Below are 24,782 nucleotides of genomic sequence, written 5' to 3'. Positions count from 1 at the left end.
CCTAAAGGTGGACAAAAAGGTGGATAAACTATGCAGGATAGGATCATTCCGCTCCCATAATGAAGATGCCCACACTAAGGCTTGACCAGAGAGCAGTGATATCACATAGGCCACTTTAGCCTTTTCAGAAGGAAAATTCCCTGGCAACAGTTCAAAGTGGATGGAGCATTGGTTCAGGAATCCTCTGCAAAGTTTAGGGTCTCCATCGAATTTAGGCGGATTAGGCATCCAAATTTGGGAGGAAGAAGCTACTGCTGCAGGAGGGGGTCCGGAGCCGCACTCACTGGTGCTGGAGGTCCGGTAGCTACTAAGGTGTTCTGAACAACGTCCAGCCGGGTAGATAAGCTCTGAAGGAATTTTAAAAGTTGCTCTTGGTTCGCCTCCTGTTTATCCATTCTACCCACTAAATGCTCCAGTAGATCTTTAACCGCTGGATCCATGGTCAGAGCAAACTGTAATGGATTTACTGGATTCACTACTAACATTGATTATTGCTGGCTTACCTGAGGTGCGGAGTCTAACGATCTCCCCGGTTTTCACCAAGAACCGCCGCAAGGCGGGATGGGCTTTGCTGCCAGGAGTCGCAGGTCGCGGTCCTCATGTTTGCCCCAAGGTGTAGTACAGCGGAGCAGGAGCGAGATGAGAGTGGTCGGACAGGCCGGGTCGGTACACAGGCAGGCAATGCAGACAGAATCAGGAAGCGGTCTCGGAGTCAATCAAACCGGGTCGGTACACAGGTCACAAGAACAGAAGCGAGGTCAGCTAGCCGGGTCGGTACACAGAGGACAACGGAATCCAGAAGAGTGAACAAGCCAGGTCGGTACACCGGGAGTCAATACACACGAAGCAGGAACAAGGAAGGACACAGGAATCAAGAGGCAGGAACTGGTAAGTTGCTCTGACACTCTCCAAGTGTCAGAGCTAGGTTTTTATGCAGAGTCCCATTTGAATTCCCCGCCCTGGGTGATCATGTGACCGCCCTAGGTAGCGGTCACGTGATCGCTGAACCCGGAAGTGCGGCTGCCGGGTCTGACGGAGCGGCGGGGGAGCGTGGAAAGGTAAGTATCGTAACATGAATCAGCATATAAATGAACAATACACAATGAATATTACATAATAAATATTACAAATGCTCATACATATAGATAAAAAATGTTTCTACCCTACTATACCTAATTAGAATAGTGTCTACACATATTGTACGTATATTGTGCACTATAACTCCATTGGACTTAACTACATGTGTTAAAAATGCACTCGTGTTAAATAGTTGTAGCTCCCAACAAAGAAATTACACTCATCTAAAATAAATCCATATATATATGAATGAAAAAAAATTATGTAGGCAGTAACAATATACCTCTGAAGAAACGGCTGAGCACCGAGAAACGCGTCAGCAGATTTACTTACCAGTTACTTTCCAGTTGTTGGCCATATTAACCGCGGGGTATATTTGGATTATTAAGAGGATTTCTTCATCTCAGGAAGCAACCTGCAATTTATGCTGGGTATCGCACTAAGAGCATCGATGTTTGGTTCTGGAATCTGCGGGCTCATATAGGAAGATAAGTACCTGTTTATCTCACTATTAAGTGGTGCTACTTGCACCTAATGGTATATATTGGACACTTATACAGTGGACATTGCCTATATTCATCATTTGAGCCTGCGAAGGACCAAATACCACCTTTATTCTCAGCTTGTGCTACGGATAATATCTTTGGCTACGGTTTGCTTTACCTGTCTCTATAATCTATATGGTACCATATCCACATATATTTTTGGCCACTATCTCTGGACAATGCATGTTTATTTTTTGGAATCATACAACTGTTGATTCAACTGGGATCAACATTGGGATCTATTTCAGATGCTATTATGTGTTTTATAAGTATATTTGGGATATCCATATAATGGTGTAATAAATTGAATAATAATTTTTACAATTATACTCTATGCTTTGCGCTCTCTTTTCTACTTAAGTAACAATATATACCTCCAAGTTGTTGCATGTATATGAACTTAAACGAAACATAATAAAATGATCATACCCTCTGATTAACAACAGGTCATTATATGAGTATTGACCATAATAGTGCCAAACATTTGGCACCCTGCAAAAAATGTAGTTGTGTGAATTTGAATAATAATAAGCCTATACTTAATGCCGTGGTTAACTTAACGTGGCACTAAAATAGACTGCAAATCGAAATCCACATTAAGGCTATGTGGGACATGTGTTTTTAACTTATATATCCAACTGGCCTCTTCATGATTAATTTTGAACAAAAAATCCCCTCCCCTCCAATTTTTTCCACTTGCTTAATCACTAAAAATCTCAAACCTTTTAAATCATTATTATGCACAGATTGAAAGTGATGTGACACACTATGTTGTAAAAAGCTTTTTTTAAGATTTTGTACATGCTCACACTCCATATTTTTAACCTTGAATGCTGTCTCTACCTCCATATCCCTTTTCTATAAACTATTATTTCAATTCTCGCACCTAAACCATATAGTTGCTCAATTCAGAACATTTCCTCCTCACTCGTGTACCAGTTGGTATATTGGCCAGCCAGCTAGGATGGTGGTGGCTGCTAGCCAGTATATAACTATTTACAACTACTTTCTTATGGAAGAGTTTGGTCTCAATCTTGTTGTCCTTAATGTAAATATCCAAATCCAAAAATTCAACATGTTCTTTACTGTATTGGGTGGTAAACTTGAAATTCATATCATTGTTATTAAGATAATATAGGAAATCTAGCATAACACCTCATCTACTCTGCTTTTTCTCCCCTCTCTGCCCTGGTTCCTTTTTCTCCCATACATCACTGCCTCTCTTTCGTGCCTGTTTTGTCCACCCTCCCTTAGGATGTAAACTCGCATGAGCAGGGCCCCTCTCCCCATACCTACTCTTCTGCTCATCTTTACTCCATATGTCTGCCCGGAGTTTCTGAAGCATTGGCACTTTGTGTTTATTGTTCTGTAATGTTTCACCCTGTATGGTCTACTGTTTGTACTATGTAAGGCGCTGCGGAAACCTTGTGGCGCTTAACAAATAAATGATAATAATAAATTATAATAACTACGTCTGATGCCCCCTCCATATGAATAGGACATCATCGATGTACCTCCTCCAGATCCCCAGGTTCACGCCGAGCTCGCAACCATTCTAGACGAAGTCTTCCTCCCATCTGCTCATAAATAGTTTTGTGTAGTCCGGCGCGAACATAGTTCCCATGGCTATCCCCTGCTTCTGTAAATAATACTGGCCCTCAAACCATACATAATTATGTTTCAGAATGAATCTAATTCCTTGAAGTATAAAATCAATTTGCTCCGACTTCATTATCTCATCTCTAATAAGAAAATACTCTACACTCGCAATTCCCATCTCGTGATTAATGACTGTATACAATGAAGTGACATCACTTGAAGCGAGCCACATATCTGATGTCCATGTTATGTCTTTAAGTGACTGTAACGCATATGTAGTATCTCTCAAATAAGAAGGGGTTTTTTTGGAGATAGTCCTGGAGATAATGATCTAGATATCTGGAAATATTAGATGTCAAAGATCTTATACCTGATATAATCGGTTTTCCAGGGGGATGGAGGGGTCTTTATGCATTTTCGGGAGATAGTAAAATACTGGGATGACTGGGCTAACAGGTCTAAGGTAATCTCATTCTTTCTTAAGCTGGGTACACACTACAGAAATTTCGACCAACTTTTTATGCCGAGCGATTTTACATGCGATCGATGGTCCGATCTCTCGGTCCATGGACTGCATACACACTAGCCTTGTTTAAAACGATAAAGGGAAGAGCGGACGTCCCTTTAGCGACTTTTTACAGCCATGTTGTCGTGAACAATGACTGTAATTTCGTACTTACTGTTGTGGATCGGTTGGAAGTTTATACACACTACACAGCGGAAACGAGATTGGAACGAAAATATTAAACGGTACGACCAACCAAATGAGGCGACAATCGTCCATTTGGGCAGACTTTTGACCATCGTGTCACTGTACACACTGACCCGATTTTTGAACGAGCGGTCATATGTCGGCTGATTCAGCCGATTATTGGTCGAAAACAGTGTAGTGTGTACCCAGCTTTACTAAGAATGCCTTGTTTGTAACCATGATCAAGTAAATTAGTTAAATTCTCCAGAAAACTAGCTATGCTGTCTCTATCTAATGGGAGATATGTATCATGATCATTCAAAATCCTAAAGGCTTCTGCTTTGTAGTCTGATTTGTTCAATATGACCAACCCTCTGCCTTTGTCAGACGGTTTGATTATGATTGTTTTATTTCCCTTCAAATTAGACAATGCCTCTCTCTTTTTCCTAGTAAGATTAGGTGGTCTTTGGGCATCATGGGTTTTAATTCTGTCCAAATAATCTGACACCATTTTTTCGAATGTGTACACAAAATTGCCCTTCACATGCTATGGAAAAAATATGGATAATGGTTTTAAATCTGTATGTTGATATGGATCAGAGTGAAAATTCTTGTATGTCTGAATCTGGGGCTGTGAAAAACATTTTTTAATGCAAATTTTCCTAGCAAACTGTGGAATATCTAAATAAGGCTCAAATTTATTGAGTTTACAAGTGGGTGCAAATTTCAAACCTTTGAGTAAAGTAGTTTCAGCAAATGTAAGTGAGTGACTAGTCATTGTATCGGATTGACTTTGTGTTTTTTTGTTAGTGTTGTGAAAAAAAAATCCCCTTGTCTATCTACGTCTTCCTCATCTGATAAGTCTAATTTTCTTTTGTTTGTTTGTGTTGGTGTAAACAGTACATATTTGGTCTTCTGTGGAGTGTGCTGGTTCACTCCTAAAAAATGAACCGTGTTCTGCAATGATATATCTTAAGTGGGAGATGTAATAATGATTGCAGAACTCTGTTTCATTGAAGCTGTGTCCATATGAGTAGTTTCGGATGTTAATTCTGGCATAACTAAGTTTTCATCCTAATTCTCATGATTCTGTAAGCCCAATATGGTTAGGTTCATGTCCAACCATCCCTTTTTAAACGGTTGTTTGGAAAATGTCTCATATCTAGTATCGGAAAAGGATGTATCATACAAAAATGGACACATCTAAATCTGGTTCTGGCCTATGGGTTTTATTATTAGACTTATATTTATCTGACATAGGGATCTGACTATAAAGTGTAGTCATATATTGTTGATATGCATAACCTAACTGCTTGTATATTGGACTGCTAGTGTGGTCCTTCCCATGTCTGACAATGCCAAAAGAATACTTAAAATTGGGTTTGAGTTTTATAGCCCTTCCTGATGCCGTATTTGTCCCTTATGATAATAATACCGGCCCTATGGCTTGAGGACCGGTATTATTTACAGAAGCAGGGGACAGCCATGGGAACTAAGTTTGCACCAAGGTACCCAAACTTGGCAGTAAGCCCGCGCTCGGTATATTCCATATTGTATGTGGTACCAGCTGCGTGGCAATATAAATGCCCATATATGTATACAAAACAAAAAGAAAGTTGTCAGCGCTTATCCTTTAAACTGCATATCTGTGTGTGTCTAGCAAAATGAAAACATGAGGTATTAGTTCATATTTTGATCAAAAGACTTAAGCCTGCATCCCAATGTCAAGGGTACCTAATTATATGCAGGTCCTACACTGACCTATATGCTTTAAACACTATTAAAATGCAGTTAAAATCATATGCACTCCGGCACACATGTAAATACCTAGAATTACTTGGTAATGGTGGGTAGACTCAAATGCGTTACCCTTAATGTTAAGGGTCTAAATATCCCTGAAAAGCGGTCCCGTCTATTGCGCGACCTGTTGGCTGAGAAAATTGATGTAGCCCTACTACAGGAAACTCATTTCAAACAAGGCTTCGCTCCCAGACTGAACAGCCACCAATTCCCACATGTCTTTACGAGTAATAATACGGATAATAAGTCCTTGGGAGTGGCAATCCTTATGTCCAAACGCTTGCCGGTTAAGGATATAGACACACATATATTACAGGAAGGCAGAGGTTTGGCGGTGACATGCATGATATCCTCCCAAATGTATACCTTTGTTAATATTTATGGTCCGAACTCTAACCAACCTGTATTTCTAGAAAAGCTTCTGGACAAGGTGGAAACGATAAAGAAGGGCATCACCATAATAGGCGGAGATTTCAACTGGGTTCTACATCCCCTGATGGACTCTTCTTCGGGATCCGCTAGGTTGGCCGGTAAGCTATATCGAAGGGTGAGACGTACTATGCACGAACACCAGCTGGTTGACGCGTGGCGCCTTAAACACCCCACAGGACGTGACTACACATTTTTCTCACACCCACACAATACATATTTGAGACTGGACTATTTCTTTCTTACACATAACCATTTGCCCCTGATCTCAAAGGTAGCTATAGGACAGATCACATGGTCAGATCACGCACCGGTGTACATGACACTCTTAATTTCTAAGACAGTTACTAGACCTTTCACGTGAAGGCTAAACGAGCTTCTAATTCAAGAAGCATATAGCAAGACAGTGTTAGAAGAAGCCATCACGGACTATGTCCAGATCAACGACACCCCCAACATTTCGAAGATATCGCTATGGGAAGCCCATAAATGTGTTATACGGGGCAAGCTTATTCAAATGGGTGCGGTTAGAAAGCGAGAAAAAATAGCCCATAGGGACTCGCTCTTAGAAAAAATAAAGGCACTTGAAACACGGCATAAATCAGATCTGGATCCCTCTGTAATGATAGAATTAACAGAAACCAGGAAGGCTTTAAATCAACTAATGTCAGACAAAATTAAATATGACCTCCGTAGATGTCAGAACCAGTTCTATCAGTGGGGAGACAAGCCAGGGAAACTTCTGGCTCGTGCTCTGCGCAAGCAGAGAGCACAACTTTATATCCCTCAAATTAAGACAGACGCAGGGTCCACACTAGTTCATACTTCTGATATAGCTGAGGCATTCCGGGACTACTATACCAAGCTTTATAATTTGTTTGACGCACCTAACACAGCTGACCACCAGACCAAACAGGCCCGCATAGCGGAATACCTTGAACACATAGATTTTCCCACGTTAGATGAGGACTCTGTACAACTATTAGAAGAACCCTTCACGATTGAGGAATTGGAGGAGGCGATTAAGACGACGCCATCAGGGAAAAGTCCGGGGCCGGACGGTTTTACCGTGCTTTACTACAAAACCTTCAAAACACAGTTAGCTCCCCTCTTGTTACAGGCCTTTAACTCTGTCTCTGCCCAGAAACACTTTTCCCCCCAAACACTAGCTGCCCAGATTACTGTGTTGCCAAAAGAAGGGAAGGATCCAGCCTCATGTGCCAGTTATAGGCCCATCTCTCTACTTAATGGGGATATTAAATTGTACGCTAAACTGATTGCAAACAGATTAAAACCATATTTGACCCAAATTATACACTCCGATCAGGTGGGGTTTGTTCCGGGGAGGGAGGCGAGGGACAATACCACTAAGATAATCAATTTGGTACAATATGCACACACCGCCAATATCCCCACGGTTTTACTATCCACCGACGCCGAAAAGGCTTTTGATAGAGTGGACTGGGAGTTTATGAGGGGAGTACTAAGACATCTGGGTTTAGGCCCTCTGAGTATGGCCAGAATTGAGGCCTTATATACACAACCAACGGCAAGGGTCAGGGTTAACGGAGAATTATCAGAACCCATTGTGATATCCAACGGCACCAGACAGGGATGCCCCTTGTCTCCGTTGATTTTTATCCTATGCATGGAGGCATTGGCTCGATCCATTCGGGCAAACCCTGATATATCTGGTCTACAGTTGGAAGATAAAAGCTTTAAATTGGCACTTTTCGCGGATGACCTCCTGGCAATCCTCACTAACCCTGTAGTTTCAATTCCAAATCTAGTGTCAGAATTCCAGAAATTTGGCGAGTTGTCTGGCTTTAAAATTAACTACTCAAAATCGGTAGCACTCAACATATCTACGCCCGGGGCAGTAGTTGAAGGCCTGAAGCCAGCATTCTCATTCACATGGCATCCCTCACGACTTAAATATCTGGGGGTGTTTATTAACAAGGACAACACAAAGATTTTTGAAGACAACTTTATTCCCCTCACTAATACAATTAGTAGGGACCTGAAAAACTGGTGCCCAAAAGGCTTTTCCTTGATAGGCAGAGTCAACGTGGTCAAGATGAATGTATTACCACGGATCCTCTACTTGCTCCAGACACTCCCCATTCACCTCCCCACCTCTTGGTTTAAGACGCTTCATAAGGCAGTTAGGGATTTTGTATGGAATGGGAGACGGCCACGTTTCAAGCACGAAATCCTATATATGCGGAAACACGCGGGGGGGCTACAACTCCCCAACTTTGCATTATACTATGACGCGACCATACTAAATAGGGTGGTGGACTGGACAAGGCAGAGACTAGACAAGCAGTGGGTTTGGATAGAGAGTTACGTTGTAGGCCAGGCACTTAAGTTCTCAACATGGCTACATACATTCCCCAAAATCATTCACCCGACCGTTTCACCAACCCTGACTAGATGGGCCAAATTACGGGCGATCCCTCATATTTCATCACGACACTCGCCTTTGACTCTGATATTTAACAATCCAGAATTTCCCCCAGGACTTACAAGACAGACATTTAGATGTTGGATTGGGGCAGGACTCCGCAGGGCGAACCAGCTGGTGGACGTGTCTGGGGTCTTACCCTTTACCATTCTCCAAGCCAAATGGGAACTACCAAATACGGAGATTTGGCGATATATACAGCTCCGCCATTTCCTGGGATCTTCAGAGGTTAGGAAGTCGGTGGGGCGGCCACTTACCCAGTTTGAATCTTTATGTACGACTGCAGTATACCCTAGACACACTTTGTCTCTCATCTACAGTATCCTCATCGAACATGCTTATAATAAACAACCCACCTTCATCCGAGAATGGGAGAAGGAGCTGGCCTGTTCGATACCTGAACAAGATTGGAAAAATATCCTCTTACGTACCCAATCAAGCTCGGTCAGTGTGCGGGTGGTGGAGACACAATATAAGATTTTGTCTAGGTGGTATAGATGCCCCAACCTGCTGGCTAAGATGGTTCCTGGGGCGTCAAACATTTGTTGGCGTTGTATGTCAGCACCAGGTACCCCGTTGCATATATGGTGGGAATGCACAGCTCTCAGAACTTTCTGGGATGCAGTCCTTTCAATTTCTAAGGAAATAATGGGCTTTGATCCACCTAACTGCCCCAAATACTGGTTATTGAATCATAATAAATTGTCCATCTCTAAATATAAAAAATCTACAATCAAAAATCTTAGCAATGCGGCAAAGGCCGTGATCCCGGTACATTGGAGAACTCAGAATATACCCACCGTCAAAGAGTGGTTTGCACGTTTAGAGACATATAGAACGATGGATGACATACTCTATTCATCAAGGGACAAATATAGGGAGTACTACCATATATGGTTCAAGTGGCTTGAATTTAAGGACTCATCATTGTACTCTCAATGGAATAAGTGAACCCCCTCCTCTCTCCCTCCCCTCCCTCTCCCCTCTCTGATCTACCCCCTCTCCCTTGTTTTATCCCCCTTGGACTTTCCCCCATCCTATATGATGTTTTAAGGTGTGCTAAATGGTATTTGGTTTTCTATAACGGTGCATTGGCACATCCTTTTCGCACATTTGTATCTTTGTATCTTTATATGCATCATTTATAAATGTCTTTAATGCATCGTTCAATGCAAAACAGATATGTTTGTTAAAGATGTTTAATTCTTTCTTCAATAAAAAAAACAGATTGTATAAAAAAAAAAAAAATCATATGCACTCACCTCTCAGGTATAGGGGTTTACATCTAGCAAAGGCTGGCTTGTGAGCCACACCCATATGTGCCTTAAATAGGCTTGATGGACAGCTGTTATGACAAAAAGGCAATATTTTGAAACAAAACCAGAGAAAAATAAGCCTGCGCTCGCTATATCCCACATTATATATGGTACCAGCTGCTTGGCAGCAAGATTGCGCTCGGTATATCCCATATTGTATGTGGTACCAGCTGCGTGGCAATATAAATGCCCATATATGTATACAAAACAAAAAGAAAGTTGTCAGCGCTTATCCTTTAAACTGCATATCTGTGTCTGTCTAGCAAAATGAAAACATGAGGTATTAGTTCATATTTTGATCAAAAGACTTAAGCCTGCATCCAAACGTCAAGGTGGGAGAAGGACTTCACCTGGAATGGTTGCGAGTTCGGCACGAACCTGGTGATCTGGAGGAGGTACATCGATGATGTACTATTCATATGGAGGGAGCTTCAGACGTCGTTGCTTGATTTCCTATATTATCTTAATAACAATGATAGAAATCTCAAGTTTACAACCCAATACAGTAAAAAACATGTGGAAATTTTGGATTTGGATATTTACATTAAGGACAACAAGATTGAGACCAAAATCTTCCGTAAGAAAGTAGATGTAAATAATTATATACTGGCTAGCAGTCACCACCATCCTAGCTGGCTGGCCAATATGAACAATTCACATGAGTGAGGAGGAATTGTTCCGAATTGAGCAACCATATGGTTCAGGTGCAAGAATTGAATCAACAGTTTATAGAAAAGAGATATGGAGTTAGAGACAGCGTTCAATAAGGTTAAAAATATAGATAGGGAAAAAAACAACTTTATTTCCTATACATAAAAACAAGCATACTGCAATATCATATTGAAAAGAAGAATATACATTTTCAAGTGTAAACTCAGAAGGGTAGCACAGTGGCTAAGTGGTTAGCACTTCTGCCTCACAGCAGTGGGGTCATGAGTTCAATTCCCGACCATGGCCTTATCTGTGTGGAGTTTGTATGTTCTCACCATGTTTGCATGGGTTTCCTCCATGTGCTCCAGTTACCTCCCACACTCCAAAAACATACTGGTAGGTTAATTGGCTGCTATCAAAATTGACCCTAGTCTCTGTGTGTGTGTGTGTGTGTGTGTGTGTGTGTGTGTTAGGGAATTTAGACTGTAAGCTCCAATGGGGCAGGGATTGATGTGAATGAGTTCTCTGTACAGCACTGCGGAATCAGTGGCGCTATATAAATGAATGGTGATGATGAAGGGTAGGGAGAGAATGAACTTCTTGTGGTTGTTAACAGTGTTGTTGAAAAATGCTTTGTTTTTTTTTACCTCTCGGGCTGCTCAGATTTTGGTTTCCACAATGCACTGCTGTAAACCATGTCACTCCTATGTGTTTTGTGATTGGCTTATCAATTCATCGGGCTATAGTTGTATATTTATTCCATTTCCATTTGTCATAAGTGGGAAGTTCCAGTGATACAACCTTTAATAGTCTAATAATTTAGTGTCTATAATAGAGCTGAGATGATAAAGATCAGTGCATTCTACTGTGTTATGTGTGCAGGCGGAGCATTGGAACATTTAACATACCTGCCAACTATCCTGATTTTGGTGGGTCAGCCCCGATTAGTTGGCCTCAAAAGAGACAGGGCCTTAAAGCTGACTTTTAATGGGTGAATCAGGGGTGGGCTTATCTTACCAAGACTATACATGTATACATTTTGGGAGTCATGATTTAAAGCTAAATTTTGCCTGCAAACATGCAAAATGTCACGGCCAATTGCAGAAAATTCTGTGAATTAATTTTGAAAATTCACACATTTCTGTATCTGGAGCAGGTGAAAAAGCTCAGGCAATAGTCATTTGAGTTGTTGTAACATCACTAGCTCTGCACTGTGTATGAGTCCACCAATAAACACCATGCATTTCTGCAAAGTGAGTCACTGGACTGGCTGCCACTTTGTGTCTGCTCTGTTAGAAAAGCACCTCGTTAAGATGGCAACCTAATTTGGAGTAATGAAAGAGGGTATTATGGAATTCAGTAGTTAAAGTTGTTATCTATTGACCATTGGCATTTATCCATTTGGCCATAATAATAGAGCTCCAAAGAGTTTAATAAGACATCCATGGATAGCCTCTAAAATACTTGATTCAGCACCACGACTCTCGGTGGCAGGTATTGAGGGAGTCCTAGGTGAGGCGACCCCATTAGATATACATAAGTAGAAGGTTACTTTAAGAATGAGTTGTCCAATAGCGTACAATGCCTAAGTATAAACACCCCATTTTTTTCATGAATTCAGCTCGGTAATATAATATGCATTTGATATATTAATGTAAAATAGGGGCTTTACTTGCTCTTTAACCATTTGGAAAATGTAATAACAATTAGAAAACATGTACAGTATGTATCAAAGATGGCTTGCAACCTAGTTAAAGTTTCCTGATAGTTACCAATGCATTTTGCACTAAGTTTTCTCAAACTAAGTAATCCAGTAAAATTATATAGCACATCATCATTCACAAGGATAATGTTGTATCGCATTTTGTTCATTCCCCATTTTGATTAACACCTCACTATTCATTGTTGTCATATCAGATTATTGAGACTATGTTAATGCAATATCACAAACGCAATTTGCTCATGTATTATGTTACGCAAAATATTACACAAAAAAGAAACCACACTTAACATGCATGGTTTGACATAAATAATTAAATATATATATATATATATATATATATATATATATATATATATATATGTATATAAATACACTTATTGCAGGAAATATTGGAATACCACACACACCATGGTAAAGTAATAAACTTTACTTTCTTTTAGCGCAGTGAAAATGTAAACATTTAACGCTATGGCAAAAGAAATACCATGTATATCAGATCCATCTGTCCTTTTCCTGTTCCTATGCCTCCATAAAGCCGAATATACCCCCGTGCGACAAAATATATCTCCATATTGCGTCACATGCCACTAGTAAATTTACTGATTATGGCCGCATATGCCACCACATAACTAATATGTCTCATATAACTTCAAATGCAGCCAGGTAGCCTATAAGTCCTTATTGTTTCATGAGGTCTCATATAGTATATGAGACTTTACTATATTATATAGTCACATATTGGTCAATATTCTTATAGGTGGGCATTTGAAAGTCTCATACCATTATCATGTCACCCCTATGGCCAGTGTGCTCACCTCAGTTAACTATGCAGATGCAGTTCTCAGGAGACCTCCCAAATCAAAGCCTCACCCTTGGGAGCACCCGTGACAGCATCTGCTCCTCTACTTTAGCCATCTATCCCACCTTAAAAAACTAATACCATCTTAAGATGGTCTTAGCTTACCCTTTTAATTGAACTGGAAGGCAGAGAAGCCTCTCTGAATTCAGCAACGGGGTCCCTTGGTAATGTGCATGCGTGACATTAGCCGCAGTGGCTACTGGGGACACATACTAACGGCAGGACATTTTGTATCATTGCTGTATGCGGTTATTCTCATTGCCGCCCACTCGCTACTAATGATAAATAGACTCCATGGTCCTAAACTAGTACTGTGAGACTTCACAGCTTTGTATGTTTTCAAATTTACATAACTGATTTGGTAACTAGAGTTAAAATGTATCACAGTCTGCTAAATAACTCTGAGTTTAAGTGTATTATTCAACTCTGTTACATCTGTAAAACCTTCTCATGTGTGTAATTGGCCATTCCTCAGACAAGCTCTGACTCTGCTCTTTGTGATTTCTCATCTAGTCTTCTTTAGCTATAACATGTACTTAACATGGTTCAGCCTTGTTTTCCACAGGGAGGTTAAGTTATAGTTAGGTCAATGTGATAGAAGCCCCAGCTATGTCTTAGTAATGTCTCTCCGTAAGGCGCTTGAAGACTAAATGGCACAGCTGCTGAAAGTGAATGCACAAGTGGGCAACTTTCATTCTATTTCAGAACCATCTTACTGTTCAAGTGTATGACCTGGCTGTATGGATGAATGATCATTATATAAATATAAATCCAATTGCTAAGGTCTAAAACAACCTAACAGACTTTTCTTGATTTTTTTGTATTTTAGTGGTGTAATAACAGAGTTTATTGTGATTCTATAAAGATGTAACAAATAATCGTGCATTATAGTATCTTATATGCAGGGCCGGTGCTAGGGTCCACGGCGCCCTAGGCATTTTTTAAAAAGCGGCGACCCCCCCCCCCCCGCAAAAATCGCCGCCCCCCCCCCCCCGCAAAAATCGCCGCCCTCCTCCCTCCTCTCCTTACCTTGTCTCACCACCGCCGCCTCTCTGCTCCGTCTCCTCCCCTCCACTCACTGACACTAGTAAGTGGAGGGGAGGAGACGGAGCAGAGAGGCAGCGGTGGTGACAAAATAGCCTCTTCCCCCCCTCCCCGTCCATCTGAATGCTGTGCGGCGGCCGTGACAGGTATGGTCAGCGGTCGCCGCACAGTTTTAAAGTATTTCAGAATTCTGTGGCGCCCTCCAGGCGCCCTCCAGAGCCTGGCGCCCTAGGCAAGTGCCTAACCTTGTCTAATGGGAGCGCCGGGCCTGCATATATGTAATAGTGGCCATTAGCTTAGCTATAGTGATTAATAAAATCTTACTTTTTACCTACCTTTTACATGCAAAATTGTTGGAGAGTGTATGAAAGAATGATAATATATGTCAGTAACCAGTGAGTAATATCCTATTAGGCTGGCAGCACCCATAGACTGAAAAACGTGCTTAGTTGACTGGAAACTATTTGCATTATCATACTGTTTGCTGCTTGCTCATAAGGTCAGGTCTTTGTCACAGATATTATGGATGACTTGCAGCAATAGCTTAGTTACTGTATTAGCTATTTTAAAACCATTTTATGTCCAATCACTGTGGCAAATGCCTGCTTTCTTCTCAACTATGAAGTGGTCAAAATATCACTGGCATTATGAATCATATGTCCACAAGTCAGAGGATGCAACATATTAAAATAAGGAAATAAATAAATAATATTTTTTGTGACAATTATTACACTAATGAATAGTAACTTTTTATGTGTTATTTAACAAGAAACGAAAACATACACACAGACATCAAGATTTATGCAAAAGCCCTTGCTGACCGCCTTAATACTGAATTGCCTCTTCTGGTCCACAAAGACCAAATGGGCTTCATACCAGCCCGTCAGGTGCGTGATAATACCAGATGAACCATTAGCCTCATTCATTGCATCAATTCTGCTAAGACCCCAGCTGTAGTGTTTTCTCTGGACGCAGAGGAAGCATTTGACCAAATTGGCTATATGCTAGAGACGCTTAGGTAATTTAGTTTTGATGGCAATTATCTTCAGGGCACTCAGGCGTACATATATATTCTCAAATCCCTCTGCCAGGGTTTTGGTGTTCTCCTCCCCGATCTCGGTCACTGACGGCACTCGTGCCATTTTCCCCCCTGAATTTTGCCCTTGTGATCGAGCCCCTGGCGGCCAAAATTCGCTTTTCCCCAGATATTAAGAGGGTCATGGTTGGCTCAGAGAAGTACAAGCTTAGCTTATTTGCAGATGACATCTTTCTAATGTTAACATTTCCTCGCACCTCTCTCCCAAACCTTTTGCCACCCTTGCAGCTTATGGATCCATTTCTGGTTATAATATAATCCTCTATACAACTGAATCCCTTGCTATCCACGTGCCAAACCCAACCCTTCTCGTGGTGACAATCTAAACTAAAATACCTAGGGGTCTTTATTACCTACCATTGTATTTTTGTATGTGTAAAACTTCCCCACCATAATCAAAACAATTAAGTTGAATCTGCTCAGGTGGCAAAAACAAATAATTTCCTGGCTGGAGAGGATTGTCGCCCTCAAGATGAATATCCTGCCACGTTTGCTTTATTTTTTTCAGAGTCTCTCCGTGCAGGTACCACTGGTGTAGGATAAACTGGCTTCACCACTCTGCGCAGAGCGATGGTTAGTGGCTACAGGGGCTTTCCAGACATCTGCTTGTACTATACTGCTACTCACCTGAGCCAAGCTTTACCCTGGGGAAATGCGACTCTCGTTTTAAGGTCTGCCAGGAGAGGGGTATCAGGATGGTGGAGGATGTCTTGCATGCGGACCAATGTATTTCAATGCCACTGCTGCGGGAGAAATTTGACTTCCCTAATATAAGCATCCTTTCTGATAGGACTTTATGTTGCACATATGCATGTGTGTATCCTGCATTCTGTTGTGTCTACATACGGCAAGTAAGGTATAGACAAATCATACTTATATCCAGATTCAAATGAAAATGTATCTTGAGATCCACTTGTATTTGAATACGGACGTAAGTGTGTATAAGTTACGTGCATGTTTTTAAATGCAAGTTGTGTTCACACTGTGTTCGAAGAATAATCAGGGCCTGTATATGCATGTACTTTTCTAAGACCCTTGTTGCTGCAGGTTTTAAGATGTAAGATGCTCATGTGAAACAAACAAGTAGGAATTTTTTGTAAACTATTGCGTGGAATAACAGGCATTCTAAGATGCAGTCACATGACACATATAAAAGTAATATATCAAGCAAAATACTTAATGTTGTGTTGCAACTTCAAATAATCAAAACCTAGGCAGAGAGGGTTCTTTACAAACTGAAAAATAATGGAAGGGGGGGGGGGGTATAAAACATAATTTTTCTGTACTGATATGCAAGTACTTCCCCCTTAAAGGGACATTAACCTAAAATGTGTTATGTGCTTAATTGTGACTAGCACAGGGAAAAGTTTATGCTAGACATACAGTAGTTTTATGCTATTCCTCTGTGAAGACTATGCATAAAGTTGTGCCTGCTACCTATCACATGTTTAGATCTGTACAGACCTGACTAAATCCTTATGCCATTATACTCCACCCCAATGATGTCACACATATTACTTCCCTTAAACTCAAATGAACATTTGTTTAATGGTGAACTTTGCAAGCCCACTTAAAAGAACCACAGTAGAAGCCTTGGACCAAAACATAATTTTGAAGAGTATTCACCACTTATGTAGCCTATATTACTTTGAAGGTACCAGTGGTAATGGTATCTCAATGGGGACTGAATAAATCATCTAGGCAAAAATGTAAATACTGGGTGAAATAATCATCATTTTACTATACAGTAGTGGCTAAACCTTTGGCATACTTGCAGTTTTTTCTAATAGTGCACCATTTCTTTTCCAGTATATGTTATTACTATGCTTGTCCCCAATTGTATAGCGCTGCGGACTTTGCTGGCGCCATATAAAAAAATGATGGTGATGAAGATGACGATGATTTCCTCAAAAAAATTGTTGAAATTAAAGAACATTTTGGTATGCACATATGTATTTATCTGTTTTTTCGTGGAATAAAACTCAAAAACATTGACTAAGTAGTAAGCGTATTCCACACAGAAATCATGGGCCTGGACAAAATTATTGGCATCTTTTAGAAATACTTGAAAATCAAGAAGGTGATTCTCCTTCAATTTGGAACTGAACTCACTTGTGGTGGGCAGCAGCTGCTCTCAATATAAAAGTCACTGAATAGAGCTTGAATAGAGAAAAGGACTAATTTTCCTGTTTTTCGTCACTGTGTGTACTGTAACTGAGAACATGGAGAGAAGAAAGAAAGCCAGGGAATTGTCTGAGGACGTCAGATTTTGTAGCCAAGCATGGATAATCTTGATATTAAAGTTCCAATATTCACCGTATGTTATTAGGAAATTTAAGGCCCATGTCATGGTAGCCAAACTTGTTTGAAGATTGCAGTGCAGGATTGCTGCAGGGTAGGGAAAGCACCTTAATAAACTGACAAACAAATTCAAGTTCACATTCAGGCACAATGTACGACAGTTTCAAGTTGCACCATCGGTTGCCAACTCAATGAAAGGGGAATTACATGGAAGAAGGCCCAGGAGGGAGGAGGGGAGAGAAACATATGAAAACCTGACTGGTGTTTGCCAAAACACACCTGAACAAACTAAATTCCTTCTGAGCGAATGTCATATGGACATAAGAGGCAAAATTCAGTCTTTTTGGCAAAGCACATAATCCCAATGTTTACAGAATGCTGTGCTGCATTTGGCATTGGGTGTCTTGAATGAATGCATGCCTTCATTAAATCTGGAGATTACCAATTGTCACAAAACTTACCTGCGCCACACTCCTGTGCTGCTGATTTCCTCTGCCGCTGTGCACAGGTCAGCACTTCCTGTTTTGGGCAGTGACATGATCGTAACTGGAAGGCAGAATATTCAAATATGAAGAGTATATAAAGCTCACTCTGATACTGCAGCTGTGTCCACTGCCGGATTTAACCCGAGGTCTAACTGGGCTACAGCCTAGGGTTCTTGGGCATCCAGGGCCCTTGAAAGTGCTCAGCTGCATTTTTGATTGGGGCGGGGGCGCTCCAGGTCCGATCAATGCTGCTGAGCCTGTCACTGTAGTCCTTCCGCAGCGCTCAGTAATCTCATTGTAAATAGTACACTTTTATTAAGGTTCCAATCTACTTTTATTTATTAGTAAAATGAATTAGAGGAGGGAGGTTTTCACCAGGGACTCCCGCAAGGGAGTATGGACTTAGCATCTCCCCAACTGCAGGTCGCGTTCCTCTCAGAGGGTAACTGGTGAAACCAGAAGGAGAGTCAAGAGTACAAAGGAACACAGAGAATAAGATGTTCTAGCAGCGGCTATAGAGGTAGACCTGTGGAGCTGGAAGTGCCAATGTGTCGGGAACACAGCGGATAAGAGGTTCTGCAGCAGAGATTACTGAGGAGATCATGTAGAGCAGGGCAGCGTCTATGAGTCAGGAACACAGCGAATAAGATCTTCTGTGGAAGTAGTTACTGAGGAGATCCTGTGGAGCTGGACAGCGCCTATGAGTCAGGAACACAGCGAATAAGATCTTCTGTGGAAGTAGTTACTGAGGAGATCCTGTGGAGCTGGACAGCACCTATGAGTCAGGAACACAGCGAATAAGAGGTTCTGCAGCAGTAGTTACTGAGGAGATCCTGTAGAGCTGGGCATTGTCTATGAGTCAGGAACATAGGAGGTTCTACAGTAGCGGTTGCAGAGGAGATCCTGATGAGCTGGACAGCGCCTATGAGTCAGGAACACAGCGAATAAGATCTTCTGTGGAAGTAGTTACTGAGGAGATCCTGTGGAGCTGGACAGCGCCTATGATTCAGGAACACAGCGAATAAGAGGTTCTGCAGCAGTAGTTACTAAGGAGATCCTGTGGAGCTGGAGGCAGGACAGGCAACAAAGCACTGGAGTCTGAACAGCAAGAAAACAGGAGGAACAGGAGCCAGGCTTAGACACATCTAACCAGGAGGAGAGACCTAAAGATCTGGCACACAATGAATGCAGGAGGTGCCTTTTATAGTGGATCAATCAGCTGATAGATGTCTGCACCGGAATGAATAGAAATGCTGGGTCTGCACATGCTCAGAACCCGACAAGATGGTAATCGCTATGGTAACCACGGCGTTCATCCGGGGAAGAGGAGTTGGGAAGTGAGGTAACATGCCAGCATGTCTGAGCGGTGACAGTTATCTGTGTATATTCGTTAAATCATCACTGTTTATGTTAGTTCAAACTGCATATAATCAAGTCCTGGCCCAGTGTTAGATATTTCTTCCAGAACAAATACTACAATGCTGAACATGGACCTTTGCCCAGGACGAGCTTGTGTAATGTAATGTATTTGGTTTTATACTTTCCTGTTTATTGTTACACCTTTTATGCTTCATCATAAATCCTGCTATCTTTTGCTATGAAATCTCTTTGTGTGTTGGAACCACAATGATCGCATTGGACAATGTTTATTGGTAGCCATAAAATGAACATTACAGCCTAGTGGCTGATTAGAGGGCTGCAACCTGCATGTTCCTGGCTGCAAAAGTCCATCCAGCCCTGCGGCGGTTCTTAGTAAAAACCTGGGGACCCGTTAGACTTTGTGCCTCTATTTGGCCAGAGCTAAACAAGGCTAACACTTGTATCCATCATTCCTGGGCTCTCCTCCAGAGACAATCATTACACCAGGCATTTTGGAGCACAATGTTGAACCCAATGTCACAAATTTTGGACTCCATTGAAGGTCATGGGTCTTCCAGTAGGACAATGACCCCAAACACACTTCAAAATGCACCATGGAATGGTTCAAGACCAGCCACTGGACTGGTCTGAAGTGGCCAATAATGAGTTCAGATCTAATTCCCATTGAACTCTTGTGGAGAGTACTGAAAACAGTTGTTGAGAGAAGGTACCCTTCCCTTTGAATCTGAGAGACCTGGAGTAGTTTGCACAAGGAAGAGTGGGGGAAAACTGCCAGTAGAGGGGTGCAGGAAGCTCAGCCATGGTCATAGGAGCAGTTGACTGCAACTATTTTGGCCAATGACTGTGCTATCAAATATTAAGTATATAATGTCATTAATTTTGTCAATTCCATTCCTTTTCATTTTCTGATTTAGAATTATATATAGTATTAAATTCAAAATCAAAAGCAAAACTGTAAATGAATTTTGATAATATTGCGGAGACTAAATACTGTTACTAATTTATACTTATGTCTAGAGGAAATTGGGAGTCATTTGAAAAAGTGCAAATGTGTCAATATTTTTTGGCCACTACTGTATATAAAAACACACAGCACACAATAATAGCAAAAAATGTGACTACTAATACTAGGGAGTTCACCCCACTGCACATTACACCAGTGCCTTAATAACTATAATTATATGATGGCTGCTGAGCCTTCTTTTTCACTCCTCTAACCGCATGGTAGGGACTTATTTTAATGACTTTCTGAGGACACTTCACGTTTTTCCAATAGACATGATTCCCCCCTTCCCTCCTGTCTTCATACCATTTCTTCTGCTTCAGCCTACAACTATAATTGCTATGCCTGGAGCTCCGGGAGTCTTGGTAATACTCGTTTATTGTTCTGTTTTACCCTGTATGGTCCACTGTCTTGTATTTTGTACGGCACTGTGGAAATCTTGTAGAGCCTTATAAATAAACGATAATAATAATAATGATAATATTCAATAAATAGAGATAATGAATTAATGGTTAAAGAAAGAATAAGTGTTGTTAGAGATATGTGTTTGATAAACTATGAAATGGTTTGTGAATGATAACTGTGATAATCTGTTCTGCAGCAGTGGGTTGTTGAGAGTATGGTTTTATTACACTTTGTATTTAATGCTACTTGTTTCAGATAAACCCCTACCACAGGGACTATCCGGAGGCTTGCTGGGTATCCTCGGGGGCGTGGTGGCAGCACTACTCATAATCACAGCAGCAGTAAGCGCATTTCTGGTGCGAAGAAAAAAGCAAAATCAGCGGTCAGACACAGACAGCGATATGTGAGTGCAAAACAGCGTTAAACACATACAGAAACAGAAATGATAGTACTGTATATTAATTATATATAATACAAAATTATATAAATGCAATCAACTAATTTACATAACTACATAATAACACAGTTACAACCCACACAATTACATAATAATAAAAAGAAACACTGGGAGAGAAGCTTCTGAAAGCTTACATTCTAGAGGGGATGGGCAGACACAGAGAAGATTAAACTGAGTAGGGGAGCAGAAGTGGGAGTGATGGGAGGAGAGATGGTAGGCTTGAATATGAAAAGATGAATTTTAAGGGGATGTTTGAAGGCTTGGAGCCTGGCAGATAGTCTAATTGGGCAAGAGACTGCATTCCGGAGGTTGGGAGCAGTGCAGGAGGAATCCTGAAGGTTGTAGTGGAGAAAAGAAAGTTGAGGTGTTGGCCATTGGCAGAACAGAGTGACAGGAAGGAGTGTGTGTGAATATGTGGTTAGATATGTAGGTGAAATACGAGTGGTTGAGGGCTTTGTAGGTGATAGTAAGAAGTTTGAATTGGTTTCTGAAAGGAGCCACTGGCAGAAATGGGTAGCCGAGGTAGCAGAGAATGGTAGTAGAGGTAGAGTGGCGATAGAAGTAGATGAGTAGGGCAGCAGTGTTGAGGACAGATTGAAGTGGGTAGAGATGGAAGAAAGAAAGGCCAGAGATGACAAGGTTACAGTAATCAATGTCAGAGATAACAAGTGAGTGGATGAGAGTATAAGTGGCATCAAGGGGGAGAAAGGGACTGATCCTGGAGATATTATGAAGGTGGAAGCAGGAGAATAGGGAGAGGATCATATGATCATGCCATATCTAGTATGTGGCCACATGAAGATATGCATAAAGCATTTGTTGATGCATTCAAATGTATTTTGATGCTGCAATATAACATACTATTTTGAATTGCGCATATCTTAAAATATATGGAATTCAAAATAACCAAGTAAGAGCACATTTTTGCCTGTCACATATTATGTTTCAGGATGCAAATTGCATTAAAAGCTAAGGGCCTGAGTCATTAAGGAGAGCAAGGCAAAAAAAGGAGCTAATCTTCTGGATAAACCATGTTACAATGCAAGGGGTGCAAATTAGTTTATCAATTTGCACATAAGGAAAATACTGGCTATTTTGTCATGTAGAACTCAAATACTTGATAGCTTTATTTATATTTACACTGAAATTTAAAGGTGATCTAGGACATGTACTGCCCCAACTATAAATCTGCCATCACATTTTAAATTTATCTCCCCCTCCAATGCAACATGGATTTGCCAAGGTGCAGAGTTACTCCTTTTTTATGCTTTGCTCTCCTTAATGACTCAGGCCCTAAATAAGGCTTATTATTTTGTATAGAAAATACCATGATAATTTCTTAGTTAAATCAACATATACATTCTAGATCAATCTATTTCATTTGATTAGCAACATATTTTTACATTTATTTCTAGATATATTCTACATGTGCAATATTTTGCAGTCAACACCAAACGTCACATGCAGTTTAAATAAATATATTAAACAGTAAATCCAACTACCATATAACGTGTTTATACAACAATATATTCACCATTTACTAAGTCACCAAACGTCATTTGTAAAAGTGCCACCGTTACCTCTCCGGTAGTGCACATGCTATGTGCACCTGTATTATCATGATTGTGAGGAAACTCAACTCATTGATGTGCGAATGTGCGGGCCCAGATGGTGACACCTGTGGGTTGCAATATGTTCCTTTTATGGAGGAGCAGGAAGATCAGGTAAGGTGTTTAGCTACATGAATGTGCCTAGTTATGCACTCTCAATCAAAAGCAAGATTTAGGTTTATATGACAATAATATTTAAATGAAAGGGTAAATATGATGGAATTATTGGGGCTAGGGGGTGGAGGGATTTACTGCATGATTTTTCTTCTTACAAAACAACTGTTTTTCTATGTTTTGAGAGATGATGAAATCCAGTCATTGGTATATACTTTCAATGGGAATTCACATTTTAGTTGCACTTTGACTACTGTAAGTAAAAGTTCAAAGACACATAAGCGACACAGGTCTACATGTAAAATATGTCCCTTTACTTACAAGACTAACTTAAGAGATAAATAAACCCAAAAACAGAAAAGTTGAAACTAATGTATGGGGTTGTAAAAAGGTATTAGTAGGCCGGAGTTTGAAGTGACAGTTTACTCTTTATACCATACGCATTTCCAGTCAGACCCACAAACCTCAAAACTGGGATGTGGGGATGTGCCTAAGATAACTCTAGGCGGATAAATAGGCCATTTGCACGAATACAAAAGCTCTACATAACCATATTTTTGCACATTTGCAAATGTTCTTTCCTGTGTGGAATTATAAATTATTATTTGCTTAAATTCGGTTCTATAAAATATATAACCAAAGCAATAAAAAATGTTTTAGAAACCATATATCCATCATGCATAAAATGAGCTCAAAATGAATCACAACACTGCAGCAATTGATAAAAATACATATAAGTGGACATGCACTTAGGTCATTTTTATTAGACTGGCTCATACAGTGCCAAAGTTAAAAGGAACACACACACATATATATATATATATATATATATATATATATATATACAAGTTAACCCGTGCATGATGTTCATGCATTCTAGTCAAATCAAGTTACTTAAGGTGTTAAAAAGGTTCTTGTCATCTTCATCGCCACACACACACGCCGCTAGGCTTTTATATATTAGATAATGCTAAGAATTTAGTAGGTCAGTGTAGTATATAACTCCACCCAGCAGGTGGCGCTGCAGCTTGAGCACTCTGTCACCCGGTAGTTTTTTCCACACACACACACTAACACAGCATGTGTGTTCATGAGGTAAAATTACCTCACGAAAATGAGTTTGAGCCCTCAACTCGTAAATTTAGCCTTTACTACCCCTCCCACGGGGGGAAGGGGGGATGATGGAAGTTAACTGACTTCACTATTATAATTTTTTTGTCAAATAATGTCAATATACCAAATTTCAGGTCAATCGGATGAGCCCTTTCTGAGAAAATAGTTTTTCCCACACACACACACACACACACACACACTAACACACGCCGCTAGGCTTTTATATATTAGATAATGCTAAAAATTTAGTAGGTCAGTGTAGTATATAACTCCGCCCAGCAGGTGGCGCTGCAGCTTGAGCACTCTGTCACCGGGTAGTTTTTTCCACACACAGACACACTAACACACGCCGCTAGGCTTTTATATATTAGAAATATAAACAAAAGATATCGGGCGCTACAAGACCTAAATCACTTGATCAAGTTGCAGCTATTTAAACAGGATCTGGGCCTGTCAAACATACCATGCAAACAATAAACAAACTAAATAGCGCAAAACTTAAGATCAAGAGAATACAATTTATTAAGTATAAATCTAATGGTGTAATCACACCTAAAAGCACAAATAGTACCAGCAATAAGAAGTGACCTCAAATAAACAGGTGGTAATATAAACAT

General features: G+C 40.6%; 1 protein-coding gene across 5 annotated transcripts in view; it reads left to right on the top strand.

The window, feature by feature from the left end:
- Positions 1-24,782, top strand: part of NECTIN1 (nectin cell adhesion molecule 1) — a 325,802-nt gene that overhangs the window by 227,837 nt on the left and 73,183 nt on the right. For all 5 annotated transcript variants that reach the window (XR_012679918.1, XM_075190578.1, XM_075190575.1 and 2 more), the window contains exon 6: positions 21,127-21,274. Coding sequence is in view for 4 of the 5 variants with exons in the window: in XM_075190578.1 (XP_075046679.1) it covers positions 21,127-21,274 (148 nt within the window). In the remaining variant the exon portion in view is untranslated. The remainder of the gene's footprint in view (positions 1-21,126; positions 21,275-24,782) is intronic.

The sequence above is a fragment of the Mixophyes fleayi genome, chromosome 11 (assembly GCF_038048845.1).
Source record: "Mixophyes fleayi isolate aMixFle1 chromosome 11, aMixFle1.hap1, whole genome shotgun sequence".
Lineage (NCBI taxonomy): Eukaryota > Metazoa > Chordata > Amphibia > Anura > Limnodynastidae > Mixophyes > Mixophyes fleayi.
The sequence above is the reverse complement of the archived record's forward strand: the minus strand, read 5'-3'. Positions and strand labels throughout refer to the sequence as shown.